This window comes from Rasamsonia emersonii (assembly GCF_000968595.1).
Source record: "Rasamsonia emersonii CBS 393.64 chromosome Unknown ctg1118621760032, whole genome shotgun sequence".
Lineage (NCBI taxonomy): Eukaryota > Fungi > Ascomycota > Eurotiomycetes > Eurotiales > Trichocomaceae > Rasamsonia > Rasamsonia emersonii.
This window is the reverse complement of record NW_013563255.1, coordinates 77684-90407: the sequence shown is the minus strand read 5'-3', so window position 1 is coordinate 90407 and position 12724 is coordinate 77684. Positions and strand designations below refer to the sequence as shown.

At 54.9% G+C, this 12724-nt stretch overlaps 3 protein-coding genes across 3 annotated transcripts; all 3 read right to left on the bottom strand.

Moving 5' to 3' along the window:
* Positions 1-265: 265 nt before the first annotated feature.
* Positions 266-2404, bottom strand: T310_2581 (Woronin body protein HexA; the record flags this gene model as incomplete). The annotated part of the gene is made up of 3 exons (XM_013474566.1): positions 266-1301; positions 1703-2038; positions 2091-2404. The coding sequence occupies 3 exons, from the start codon at positions 2402-2404 to the stop codon at positions 266-268; spliced, it is 1686 nt and encodes a 561-aa protein (XP_013330020.1).
* A 2018-nt stretch (positions 2405-4422) lies between these two features.
* On the bottom strand, positions 4423-8975 carry T310_2580 (uncharacterized protein; the record flags this gene model as incomplete). Its single annotated transcript, XM_013474565.1, has 2 exons — positions 4423-8865; positions 8943-8975. 2 exons carry the CDS (start codon positions 8973-8975, stop codon positions 4423-4425), a joined length of 4476 nt encoding a protein of 1491 aa, XP_013330019.1.
* A 2180-nt stretch (positions 8976-11155) lies between these two features.
* T310_2579 (uncharacterized protein) lies at positions 11156-12023 on the bottom strand (the record flags this gene model as incomplete). The annotated part of the gene is made up of 3 exons (XM_013474564.1): positions 11156-11356; positions 11426-11739; positions 11813-12023. The coding sequence occupies 3 exons, from the start codon at positions 12021-12023 to the stop codon at positions 11156-11158; spliced, it is 726 nt and encodes a 241-aa protein (XP_013330018.1).
* Positions 12024-12724: the final 701 nt, after the last annotated feature.

The following is a 12724-nucleotide window of genomic DNA, read 5'->3' as shown; positions in this document are numbered from 1 at the left end:
AGGTGAGCCCGAGAGCTTCACCCTCATGAACGTTCCCATCATATCAGTACAAGAAAAGCCAAAAGTGCCATAATCCCGTAATAGAAGACAGTTCTAGTTTCCCTTAAATCAATTTTCGTTTTGCTCGTAGAAAAGGAATTTGGCGTCAAAGAGTCATACATACACATAAGAAATGGGGTTCGGCTGCTATGACGTCAGTGATTACTCCACACACGGAGCGGGAACGGGAACTTCCGACGCTAACCTTTTCAGGATGTTGACTGACTTAGAGTCTGGCACCATGGACAACCTTGTAGTCAACGACCAGCTCGCGACCACCATCGTTGATGACCAGAGCACGAACGCTGCCCCGGCCATCCTGGTAAGCCTCACGAATGCGCTGGAACAGGTGACCCTGGCTGACCACCGGCAGACCTTGCTTGACATCGCCAGTCTCGGTCATGGCCACGATACGGCCGTCGTCACGGACGTCCAAGACACGGTAGGTCTTGTACACCGGGCCGAGCATGGTCTGGACTACGACCGACGGGGACGGGTTGGACACAAAGCTCGACTCCTCGTGGAGCTGGCGAGTGAAGAGGTCGACACCCAGGAAGCGGTGCTGGCCCGTCTGAGGAGAGACCGAGATGCGGATCACCTGGCAAGGACGGCCCTGGAGGATGAGCAGGTCACCGACGCGGATGAAGTGGACGGGGATCGGCACGGTCTCGGCAGAGCTCTTGCCGCCGCGAGGCTCGACGATGCGAACGTCCTCACGCACTCCATCCCGGTAGCGGGTAGGACCACTTTCGGAGACGACAACCTCCTCCTTGTGGTCATGGTGGGAGAAGGGGTGGAGCAGGCGGTCAGCCGCACGCTCCACGCCGCGGCGGAAAGAGTGGTAGTTACCCTCGTCGTCGTAGTAACCCATTTTCTGGCTGGGGGCTTCTTCGCGGACGGTTTCCTTGCTGACGGTGACTTCGGTGGGACTGGCGAGGCGGTTTTCAGCTACACTGGGGCTGACGTCACGGACGGTCTCCTTCTCGACAGAGATTTCGGCGGGCCTGGAGTAGCGGCTCTCGTTTACGCTGGGGCTGACCTCGCGGAGGTCGTACGAGTCGGCGCGGTAGGTCTCAGAGTCGGGCTGGTAACGACGGTCGTAGGTCACGTCGACTTCGTACGTGGGGTCGATGCGACGACGGTACTCGCGCTCAGTAATGTCGATCTGGGTCTCGAGAGGCCTTTCTTGGACGGGGGGGTGCTCTTCCAAGGGATGCTCTGCGTAGCGACGCTCCTCGTAGCGACCAATCGGTTCACGATAGCTGACGGGGAGGGTCAGTTATTAATGTCCTCCGAGCGGAGCTAACAAAAAGGAAAAAAAAAAAGCCAAAATAAACAATCATTGGGGAGAAGGCTTTTTTAGAGGGTACACGTAATAGCTTGGCACATGCAGTAGCCCAGTGGATATTTTTTTTCTAGTTTGGCCACCGTGCGTCCGAGCTGGGGAGCCACCCCGGAAATGGCGGCTCACACCGACAGATCGGTGGGGCCAGACTCTCGCCCACCGCTCTTTATGATCTCAAATCGAGAGATAGAGCGATAGCGCGATAAGAGCAAAAAAAAAAGGGAACAAAAAATTACCAAAAATAAACATTACAAAAAATACAAAAAGTGGCTAGCACGGAAGAAACAGAAAATTAAAAAAAAAAGAAGGATAACTTACCGTTCACGGGAAAGCTCTATCTCCGGGTAGCGATCGCGCTCGCGGGACTCGTAGGAAACCGACTCCTCGTAGCGACGAGCGGGACGGCGGTCGTCAGTGCGGATGCGGAGATCGACTTCTTCCCTGCCGTAGCCTCGGGGGTCAGAAAGTCGACCAGCAGTATCTTCCCGTCCGACGCGCGAAGTGCGATCGAAATTGACCTCTCCTTCTACTCGGGTCTGAGTAGTCTCAGAGACAGCGTCACTCCGGTACGACGACGGGAAGACACTGAAGGGGATCGGGACGCGCGCGTCAAAGTCCAGGGTGACTGTCCTTTGGGCGTCTTTTCTCGAATGCCTTTCGAACTGTTATTGCAACAACTCGAAAGGCGAGTCAAGAAAAGACTGACTGTGGGGAAGTCTGTCTTTCTTTCTGGAAAAGGGAAGAAAGAAGCGTGGAATGCGGAGCAAACAAGCTTATCTGGGCACTCGCTGCCAGATCTGAGACGGAGCACAGAACGGACAAGAGGAATGGAATGGAAGGGTGCCAGAAGAATGCGTCGAGGCTGGAGAGGAGAAAGAGAGAAGAGAGCAGGAGGGGAGGGGCGAGGCTGTGTTTATGGGCTGCAGAGGGAGGGGGGCTGGGCTGCGTGGACGCCGAGGCAGGCGTGTTTGTTGACGCCCAGAATGGCAAGTGTAAACAAGACCATGCCGCTCCGGGCATGGCGCCGATCCGGGATCGGCTTGGCGCGCAGTTCCGAGGAAGGAACCTTGGAACTCTCTAGCATCTACAGTGGATACTGATACGACGCAGATACGTGCGTGCGGAGTATCAGGACTGAATCTGTTATTTTCGATCTGTTCCCAGTTTCATTCTGCATGTATTCCGGCTCTCATTACAAGAAGCGGGCGCAGAGGAACCGAATGGAGTCGAGCGGAGGCAGGCTGGACTAGGGCACGGTCACCCTGCCGCTTCAGCTCGAGCAATAAGAACAATAATAATACACTGTGCACCGCAACGGCCTGCAACTAAGCAGCAATTGCATCATCTCATGGCCATCACATGCCGAAACTCGCAGAACCAAACTTGGGCGTGATTTCGGGGAGGTTGGGAGGAGAGAGGCCTGGCAAGGTTATTTGCCATGGCAACGCGCTCCCGGTGCCTCGGTCTAGACCCGATCCGGAGGCGCATGCGGGACCCACAGGCGGAAAGCGCTCCTCGCATGCGGTGCTGCGGTGGGAAGGAAGCGACCTTCAGCACAGGTCACCTGCTGGACTGTCGTGCTGACGCGCAGTGGTCTGGACGAGGACTCCATCGTTCGAGAGCACTCCGTACAGACGAACACCCTCGAACGATGGAGTCCGCAGTACGCAATGTCCACCAGGAAGCGAAAGTGAGTGGCTAGCTGGCCTGCAGTCATCAGCTTCGACTGCGGGAGCTAGAGCCGAGAGCTGGCCAGCAAGCAGCAAGCTTCGTCCACGGCCAGCTTCCCTGCCAATGTGTTTCCCGTTCATTGGCAGTCGGTAAATAATGGCCCATCTCATCAGTGTCAACCCAACCTCCCTTCATCCCGCCCGCCATTTCCATGCTCTCTCTCTCTCTCTATCACACGCGCGCGCGCGAGGGCCGGGACGGCTGGGACTCCACTCGGTCCACCGGCCCCAGCAGCTCAATCACCACAGACATCGGACAGCTGAGAGGCTGAGACATCGCCCGTTTAGCGACTCCAGCCACCGGGGCCGATGCCACTCATGGCCAATTGCTGACTGGAGGCTTGCAGCCTTGCAGCGGAGGCAGACAGGCACTGGCAGGGTTTCTGTCTATCGCTGATTCTGCGTCCGTAGGCTGGCTGCAAAGAGGCTGGTGGCAAAGCTTCGAAATTAATAGATATCATTATGATGATCGTTTCGGCGATAGGGTATAGCTGATACAATTTCTCTTCTCTTTGAAAATATACGGCTTGCGTTATTTGTCTCATGAGATTGCAAAATTATAGGTGCTTTCACTGACATGAGCCATTCTTCCACACAGCATATCGAGTATAGTGACGGAGAACTCCACACCGGGTACTCCGTACTCCACATTATCATTAGATAGGTAGTGATTTTGATCCCAGCCTAATTCCAACACAACTGAAAATGTTGCTTTTATCTGTCGACCTTACCTGGTCAAGACAGAAGACGAGAACATGACGGTGTGAATACATTAAAAAAAAATCTCGCTCTTTTTGGCATTCACCAGGCGAGTGACAAGGTCAACGGAAGAAAACTGAAGGCATCAATCTAGGAAAAAGATAACACAAACAGTCGTCAACCAGAGAACAACAAGGGTATATGTTCAAGGACCATTATATAAATGAACGCCAAAGAAGTGACAGGTCGAGTCAATCGTGGCCTACGTATCCGAATTTCGTGCGTGTTCCACCGCGTGACTCGTGTAGACATTACCGGGCCGTAAAGGATAAAAGATTCACACGAAACAAAGAAGCAGAAAATGGTTAGGCCAGTACACATTAAGAGGCTCATCAGGAGCCCGACATGGTATTACAGACGGGGAGAGCACTCCATTCCGTGCCCTGCGCCTATCGAATGAAGACAACGTATTAAAACGCCGTGGCGTTCTCATGGGGTATTATAACGACAAAAAGGCCCATCATGAAGGGGGAAAAAAAAGGAATATCCAAGAATACAACGGGTGCAAGAGAAGAAAATTCTTTTTTTAAACCAAAATCGAACAACAGATCAGTCACGCAGCCCGAAGGCTTTCCTCAACAGAGGAAATCGTTTCTTGCGGCCGTTCCTGCCAACGACCACGTCGGACGATGTCTTCGACGTTACGGTGCCGCCGTTGCTGCTGTTGGTGTCCCGACGGCCGGGGAATTTGGGGAAGCGTGTCGACCATCCGCCGCCACCATCTTCGGCTGGGCCAGCTTGTGCCCCGTTGACGTCATCGCGATTGACAACTCCGTCCGATGTCTGCGGCCGGTCCGCATTATTATTACCATCTGGCAATGACGTCTGGTCGTTTGTGCCTGTCGGACCTTGAGGAGCATCCGACGGACCTGCCTCTTTCAAAGGCCAGGATGCGTCGTTATGAGGGAATTCTCCCGTCCTCCTCTTCTGGAGCTTGGGAGACGCCGATCGAGGGTTGGACGTGACTGTAGTGACCGTATGCGCAGCATAACCGTTCAGAAAATAGCCGTCCTCTTTCATCTGCTCGAGTTCCACCCGCGACCGCTCCAATGGCGTGTCTCTTCTGGCCGGACTGTCAAGATCCGACTTGCGGACCTTGCCGTCCTTGAATCGGTTTTTCCTCCTCGTCGAAGTGAGCCGGGCCAAAAGTCCTCTCTTTTTCGGCTGAGAGAGATACTGTTCCAGTTCATCCTGGGTCATTCGTGAGCCTGGCTGAGGCTCATCTCGATCAGGTCGGCCTGCTTGGTTGCCTTCCTCATCGGAACTGTCCTCCAGATCGGTGGAGTCACCGTCGTTTACGCCTCGCCGGGGGATACCCCGAACAGGACGGAATTGGGCAGATAATGGCTCGTCCTCATCACTCGAATCTGCAAATCGGCTATAAAATCTCCGCGGACGACCTTCGTCGGCTTCCTCGTCCGAATCCAGAAAGCGGGATCGGAATGAGGCCGATAAGGTCTTTGGCCGTGACCGTGACAGCGATCGCGACCTCTTGTTGAGACTGGCGAAAATCGATGATTGCTGAGAAGACCCAGGTCCACGCAGAGTAGTCCGCATCGTTGACGCTCGCGGGGACATTGGTCTTGCAATCGGACCATTTGCCGTTGACAGACTTCTTGTCTCCCCTCCCCGCAGAGTTCGTTTCATCGTGACCTGACTGTCGGATGGGGAGACACGTTGAGAACGCTTAAAGCTGCTGGACGAATCAGTATCGTTGGACCTCGTCCTGCCAAGACTGCCAGATAACCCTACCGACTGCAGGGGCGCTTTCTGATCTGGAGCCATCGCTGCAGCGTTTCTGTTTTGAGGGAGACTGGGAGACATGGTACGCTTTTGACTCGGCGGAACAGAAGAGACGCGAGATGCTGCCGCGGAGTGTCTGTTCATTGAATTCATCCTTTGATTCTCAGAACCTTCCAAAGGCCTCCGCAGGTGCGAGCCTTCACGCGGCCCTGTGGACACAGATCTCATGTTTTTCGGATCAGCAGGGATACGTGTTGGTGAGGGCGACTTGGGCTTCAGCGGCCAAGGCGGATAAGGAGAATCGAAACCGAGTTCTGGTTCTTTTATAGAGGTCTTTTCGGTGGGTGAAAGGTCTCCCCGTTCTCCGGAAACGGTATCAACACGTTTGGGCGCTGGTTTCCTGATTTCTGGCGCCGAATCTGCTGGCGTCTTGTCGGCAGCTGGATGACGTTGAGCAGCAGAAGACACCCTGGGTTCCGCAGCAGCAACGCCTGCAATCTTCTGGGCATGCAGTCGAGCGGGACTGTCGGGAGGTTGCATAGGCAGTCCAGTCTGGACGGGCATTGGGCTGTGCACAATCGCATTGATTGAACCGAAGCCGCCACCTTCCAGTTCGGCTGGATCCTCAGCGGCATCGCTGTAAATGCTGTCTCCGGACTCTGAGCTGTCACTGGCCTCACCGGACGTGTCGTTAGAGGTTTGGGGAGTCTCGGAAGATCCGCCACGCGACGGCTGCACCGCCTCCCTTTCATTAGTTACAGACCGATTATCTGCTGGGTCAGAAGATGACGGGAAACATCCAGGCATCCGTTGCAAATCGAGACTCGCCCGCTTGTCCTCAAGCGCCGGTGTCGCTGGTTGAATCTCAATCACGGGGATGGGCTCTGAAAGAGGTTTCTGTGCTGTAGATTCTTTGGTCAATTCTGAAGCCGCAGTTTCAGGGTCATTGGAAGATGAGAAGATGGATCTAGCGGCAATGGCTGCTTTCTCTTCTTGAGCAGTCGGGGGAGGCTGCGTTCCGACCTCCTCGGTGACAGGTCGGTTCTCTTCCGAGTCCGACTCATGACCGGTCCCCTCAACCGAAGTCACTTGTGGAGGGAGCGGTTCATTCAATGGGGTCGAATGAGCACGCGGATGCTTCTCATCCTTAGCATTGGCGAGGATTCCGCCGGTACTGTGGTCGCTGGACACGGGGATCCTCACAGAGTCCAAGTTGCCCAAGGACGACGACACGGTCGATTCGTTGTCACTGACAGGTTCGGCGGCTGGCAACTCGCTAACTTCCCTGTTGCCTCGAATACTGCCAAAGGACGGAAGCGCTGGTCTGGGTTTGAGGACTGATTCAAACTCCTCGTCGCAGAATTCCTTCAAACCGGAGTTCTTCTTGCCAAAGGTAAACCAGTGCGTCTTCGTCTTGTTCTTTTCAGAAGGGCTGGGCGGTGCGATGGGTGAGTCAAGAGAGGTTGGTGGACTGGCGGCGACACCGACGATCTCAGCCTCATCGTCAAAGCTGACCTTGGCGATCTTCTTCCTCGATCCTGACCGTGATCCGTCATCCGAAGCTACAGAGATCCCGTCAGAAATTTCGCCCGCTGCCTGTGCTGTTCGAAGGGCGGTGTTACCACGTCGATCTGGCGATAGGGACGGCTGCGACGGATTCTTCAAAGCTGACTTTGCCGGTGACACGGATCGTGGGGGAGGCTCGTGCAATGGTGCGCCAGGACCCGTCACCGTCAGTTGGGTTGAGAAACGAGTCGACCGATTGGGACTGATGGATGGCTGTCTGCCCAGCCGTTGTTGTTCACCTCCGCGTTCAGCCGATAGCCTACCCGCGGAGGGAGATGAGGGAGATGAAGGAGACGAGGGAGAAGAAGGGGACTGTTGCACTGGTGATGCACTTCTGCTGTCCATCACTGGAGCCGGCAGGAGACGAACAGGCTCGCGCAGAGGGGCATGGCCCGAACGGATTTCTCCAGATTCCGGGACAGCGACAGTGGGCACAACATGATCGGGCAGACCTCGACCGGTATCGTCTCCCGTGTTATCCGCCGCTCCCGCACGTTCCTCGCCTTCGTGGTCCTCCATGACCGTGGATGGTCGCTTCTTGGGTCGCGGCCGCGGTGTGGACGGCTGCGTGACGTTGTCGTACTCACCAGCGTATTCCGACGCACCATCAATATCTGCCTGACTCTGTCCGACGTCCTGTTCCCTAGGAGAGCCTGGAGACGGTTCTTCCTGAAAATGCGACTCTCCATGCATGGATCTGATCTCCGAAGAGGGACTGTACGCGTTGAATTGAGTCACCGCCGTCTCCACTTTCTCTGTGGGTGAGTCGAAATTGAAACCGGGTTCCAGGGCTGTCCCGGTAGGATGGCCTCCGGTTGTCTTTCTGGTCAAATGACTTCCTTCCAAAGCTCCGGGTGCAACGCTTTGCTCGGCAACCTCTTGGATAGACAACGGGTGGGACAACGATGTCTCGCTTCGCTGGCTGCGCGGAGAGTCGGGCACTGAGGGGGACTGGCGTGGAGAATTCGGCCGTGCATGCATTGGGTAAGAGAAATTAATCGACGTCCTGCTACTCGGGCGATCCTGCTCCGCCAAATTCCTGACCGGTGGACTGGCTCCGCGTTGGGACAGATGACCTGGGTATATGCTGGGCCCTCGATCCAGGCTGCCACCGCGAGCGGACGGACGTCTTGTCGGCGGCGACATTGCCCGCATCGTCGGTTGTACGCTCAAGGACCGTCGCTCAGAAGCGGTGCGTTGCGGGAAGCCCTGCGGCAGGGGAGGAACGGGCGGAGCAGACGACTCGCCGGAGCTGGACATGGGCCGGCGAGGGGATTGATCTCGGAAGGTCCTCGTGGTCATGGAACCGGAGCTGCTGGATCGATGGAGACCAGGCTGGTGTCCGCCGCGAGAGAAGCTCCCCGTGCTGGCACGCGACGAGGTGGACGACTGCCGCTGCAGCATGCGTTTGGTCTGGACATTTTCGACGGAGGTCGGGGTGGGAGTATGGCTGCGAAGGGCGGCGGCCGCTGCGGCGGAGGACAGGCTGTTGCTGGACGCTTGGTGAGCCAGATAGGCATGGGAGGCAGCGCTCTGAGCGGACGCGGACGGGGTCGTATTGAGGGGCTGGTGAGAATGCTCGACGTCAGTAATTAGAGAAAGCGATGTGTAGCCAGCTCGATAAGATAGCAGGCCGTAGCTAGCAGCTAATAGCAGACTGTGACCATGCACGCAAGCAGGATGCTAGGGAACATGACTTTTTGTGCTCCCCTGGTACATAATCACAAGAATCTCTGAGAAGCGAAGGGAGCACGACATACTTGATGGCGAGAAGAGCTCCTGCGACGGAACATGGCGGCTTAATCAATTATAAGCGGTGACGGAGGGTCGCTCACGAGCACATGCGAATCCTCCTCCCGGAACCAAGCCCGCTTCTTGAGCGGGGAGAAGCAATTGCGCCCGTCGATGTCGTCGCAGGAAGAAAAGTCAGGAAATGGCGGAGGTGGTTGCTGGTCGCGCGTGACAGCGGAAAAACGGCTGGCAGCGAGAAGATGTTGGGAAAGTCTGGGACGGACGGAGCGGAGCGGCGAGGCCGACCGAGCCAGAAGTGAGTGAGCGAGTCTCGCACAGCGAGAAGGGAGAGAGAGACGGGGGACGGAGGGGACGAGAGGAAGGAGGGGGGATTCGAGGGAGGAGGAGAGAAAGGGATTGATTGATTGATTAAGGTGGTGAATCGAGATTCAGAGAGGAACGAGAGATGGAGTTGCGGCTGGGCAGCGATGGGCGTGGAGGACTGACAGACACTGACAGGCCGAGGAGCCAACTCAATTGGCCCGCCGGGCTTGTTGCGTCATGGACAAACTCAACCAGGCCTGAATTTGGGTGATCGCCAGCGCATACCTCTAACGCCTGCTCAAACGGATCATGATATTAATACTCTCACTTATATCATAGTACAGTGCAGACCTGGATGTACGGTACTGTACCTCAGGACGGACTACCGAGGTCTGTCCGCCTGCCGCCGTCCGTCGCATTCCCGCGACGCGTTCTGCATTCCTGGCACGCTGGTCGTTTGCCTCAGCCTGTGGCTTTGGTACCTGCAGTTATGGCTCCAATGGCATAATATAACTAGTCATTTCTACAGTATAGTAGTTCTCAAATCCTACTCCGGAGTGCATACAAGTACAATGCCGTCTAGTGGCTGTTCTATGTACGCTTTTTTTTCCTCTCATAATTGCCTTATCCAGTAATAAAATTATCTTCACTTCGTGTTACATTCTCATTTCATTGCTGCAGCGTAGTATTTGCATCGCTGGAGTGTCACCCGTAGGGCTGATACAGTAGTAAATCAATCGCGGAATCTTTCTCCACCACGGCTAATCGAATCGACAAGGCTGATCAATTAATTGTCCCCACCAGTAGTAGTTATAGCATAGTAGTCACTCATCTGCTCGCATGAGACTGGACAATAATAACTGTAGTGTAGTGTTTATAAATATAGACAGACATAATCTTACCTGATTACATTGTGTAGTAAAATCCAGGGCTGGAATTATTATTGTTACAATGACTTGAATGGCCACATTTTTGAATTCTCATTCTCATTCCCATCATTGGGTCCAAACGGCATGATCCGCCCCCAGACGGGAGTTCCCTCCGCCAACTTAAGTCGACCTGTCATTTTAAGTTCCTCGTGCGGCCTGATTTTCGGAAACACATCCTCGAGGTATGTAGCTACGCGACCGCCCCCTCATCGTCCTGCTACTGGCCTTTTCGTGACGGCGACGCAAGGTGCTTTCGCGCCTGGCAGACGCGTCGCCCCCGATCAGATCAGCGCGGTTTCGGCCGCACCACGACGGGCTGGGGGTGACACGCGCCGCTTCGCCGGGTCGCCGACGTCGATCTCTCCACGTTTCGTGCTTGTGCACGCCGGCACCGTCACTCTGGCGCTCTGTGCGCACTCATCCGCCTGGATCCCGCAGGATAAACTGGAGGAGGTCGTCGAGGGGGGTTCTCGACCTTGTAATGTAGAGTTTAAACAAATAGAGTTAAATGCAGTCAAAAGAACTTAACAAGGTCGAAAACCAAGTACATGTACAAGCGTTTAGAATTGATTTGTCTTTGCGTATTCACTCATCTAGAATTGATACCATGGGCTAAGTTCAGTTTCGCCGATTCACACTTCCACTCCGTGGACCCATTCCATTCCATTATAAACGATATCATCTGTCAGTGACTTACTGACTGCTATCTCTCTCGCATTTCTCGTTATATCATAACTTTGCGCGCCGGCGCACATGGTAGATAGACCTATCCTCCATTTGCCATCAATATCAATTATAACAAAAAAAAAAGGGAAGCTAAATTTCCCAATCCGTTTCAACGCCAAACTTCGCTCGCCAATACAGAAAGTCGAGGAGAAGAGGAGGAGGATACGTCCTGCTCATGAAAACTGAAAGTGACAGTCGTGGGTATTATGAACTCGACAGGGTATATATATATATATTTCAACGTGTACAAGAGACGGATCGCTCTACAACAACCCAAACAGGCCCATCAGAAGCAGCGGGATGGATGCCGCCAGACCGGTCAGCATGGATGGTCGAAGGGCCGGAGCGGCGGACAAGGACGCCGTGGTGTAGACGTCCGCGAAGGAGATGTCGGACGAGTTGAAGCAGTTGTCCGGCGTGACCTCTTCGCAGTCCTCTGGCTCGGCGAATTCAATGTCGACGCACTGAAGCATCGCAGAGAATTAAATTAGCAGTCTGAAATCAATCCCTACCATGCTCATGCTAGGACTTACATTATACAGGGCCGCCCCGTGAATGGCCGTTTCGATCACCTGGATGGTGGCATGATCGCCCACGTTCACCGTGATGTTGGCAGGCAAGGGCACCTGAGGCAGACAGAATGTCCCGGGATAGGGATTCGACGACGGTCCGATAATCTGAATCGGCGCGAGCATCGGGTGGCTCATGTTTGGCGGCACCGTACCCAGACCCAGGTTGAAGTAGAAGAAGGCCGTCTTGTGTCCTTGAAACCAGCCCGGCTGAACCGCGATCGCTCCTCCTTGCACCGGCCACTTGGTTCGGTTCGTCGACGTAGGCATTCCTCCGCCTGGCGTGTGGATATATATATATTAGTGTGACAGGCAAGGCAACCAGCCAGCGAATTGCGGGATCAAACATACAAGGATACATCCACTGCATTCCGTAGGGGTAGATCGTGGAACCGTTGACGTAGGCTTGTCCCTGGCCATTTGCTTCCTCGACAGTGCCATTCGTGTGAAGATTATTTCCTCTGTAGCCTGGATAGACGATGACGGTGTGTGCATCAACGGACCCGAGCCAGGACAGCACGGTCACTAGCAGAACCGTCCATCTCGATATCGAGAGGTGCATTTTGTGTGAATATACACTTGAATGGCAAGAAACGGGCGTGAAGTTGCTAGAGCGCCAGCTCTCGAGTTTTGGGTTGAGCACCTCTATCTCCTAAATCGACTTCAACAACGCTCATCAACGATAGCTTGGCAAAATTCGAGAAAGGCGGCCGGGCAGGATTCACAAAGACATCTTTGATAGACTCCATGCCGCGCGGGCTTGGCTGACTTTTTGAGGGGAGCAAGCAGGCACTGGTTGCGCATCACGCATGGTCCTTTGGCGGCGGGGACTGGACGCCGGCGAGTAAGAGCATTATTGGGGCTGGGATGTGACAGAAGAAGCAGGAAGTCCACAGGCTGTAGCTTGATCACCATATCCACAGCCGATTCGATAAACGATGTGTCGAGGACGCACGTCGAGATTGCAGAGCATGCCGTCCACCAACGGGAGATGAGATCTTCGCACCGAAGACGGCGCCAAAAAGGCAATCTGCAAGGTCGTCACCTCGACTGCTGTGATCCGATCCCCGTTCTGGCATGTGATTTGTTGCGTCCAAGCGCCTAGCTAGCACGAAAACAGAGCAGGCCTAAGCTGCCAGTCGCCCCGCACGTAGACATGCAACCTACAGCGCCGAGTCAGGAGTCGGCGCTTACAGAGGCATTCTGGCTGGGCGAGTGTCTTCGGACGGTGACATTGCGAACAAGCATTCTGGACAGGTGGGC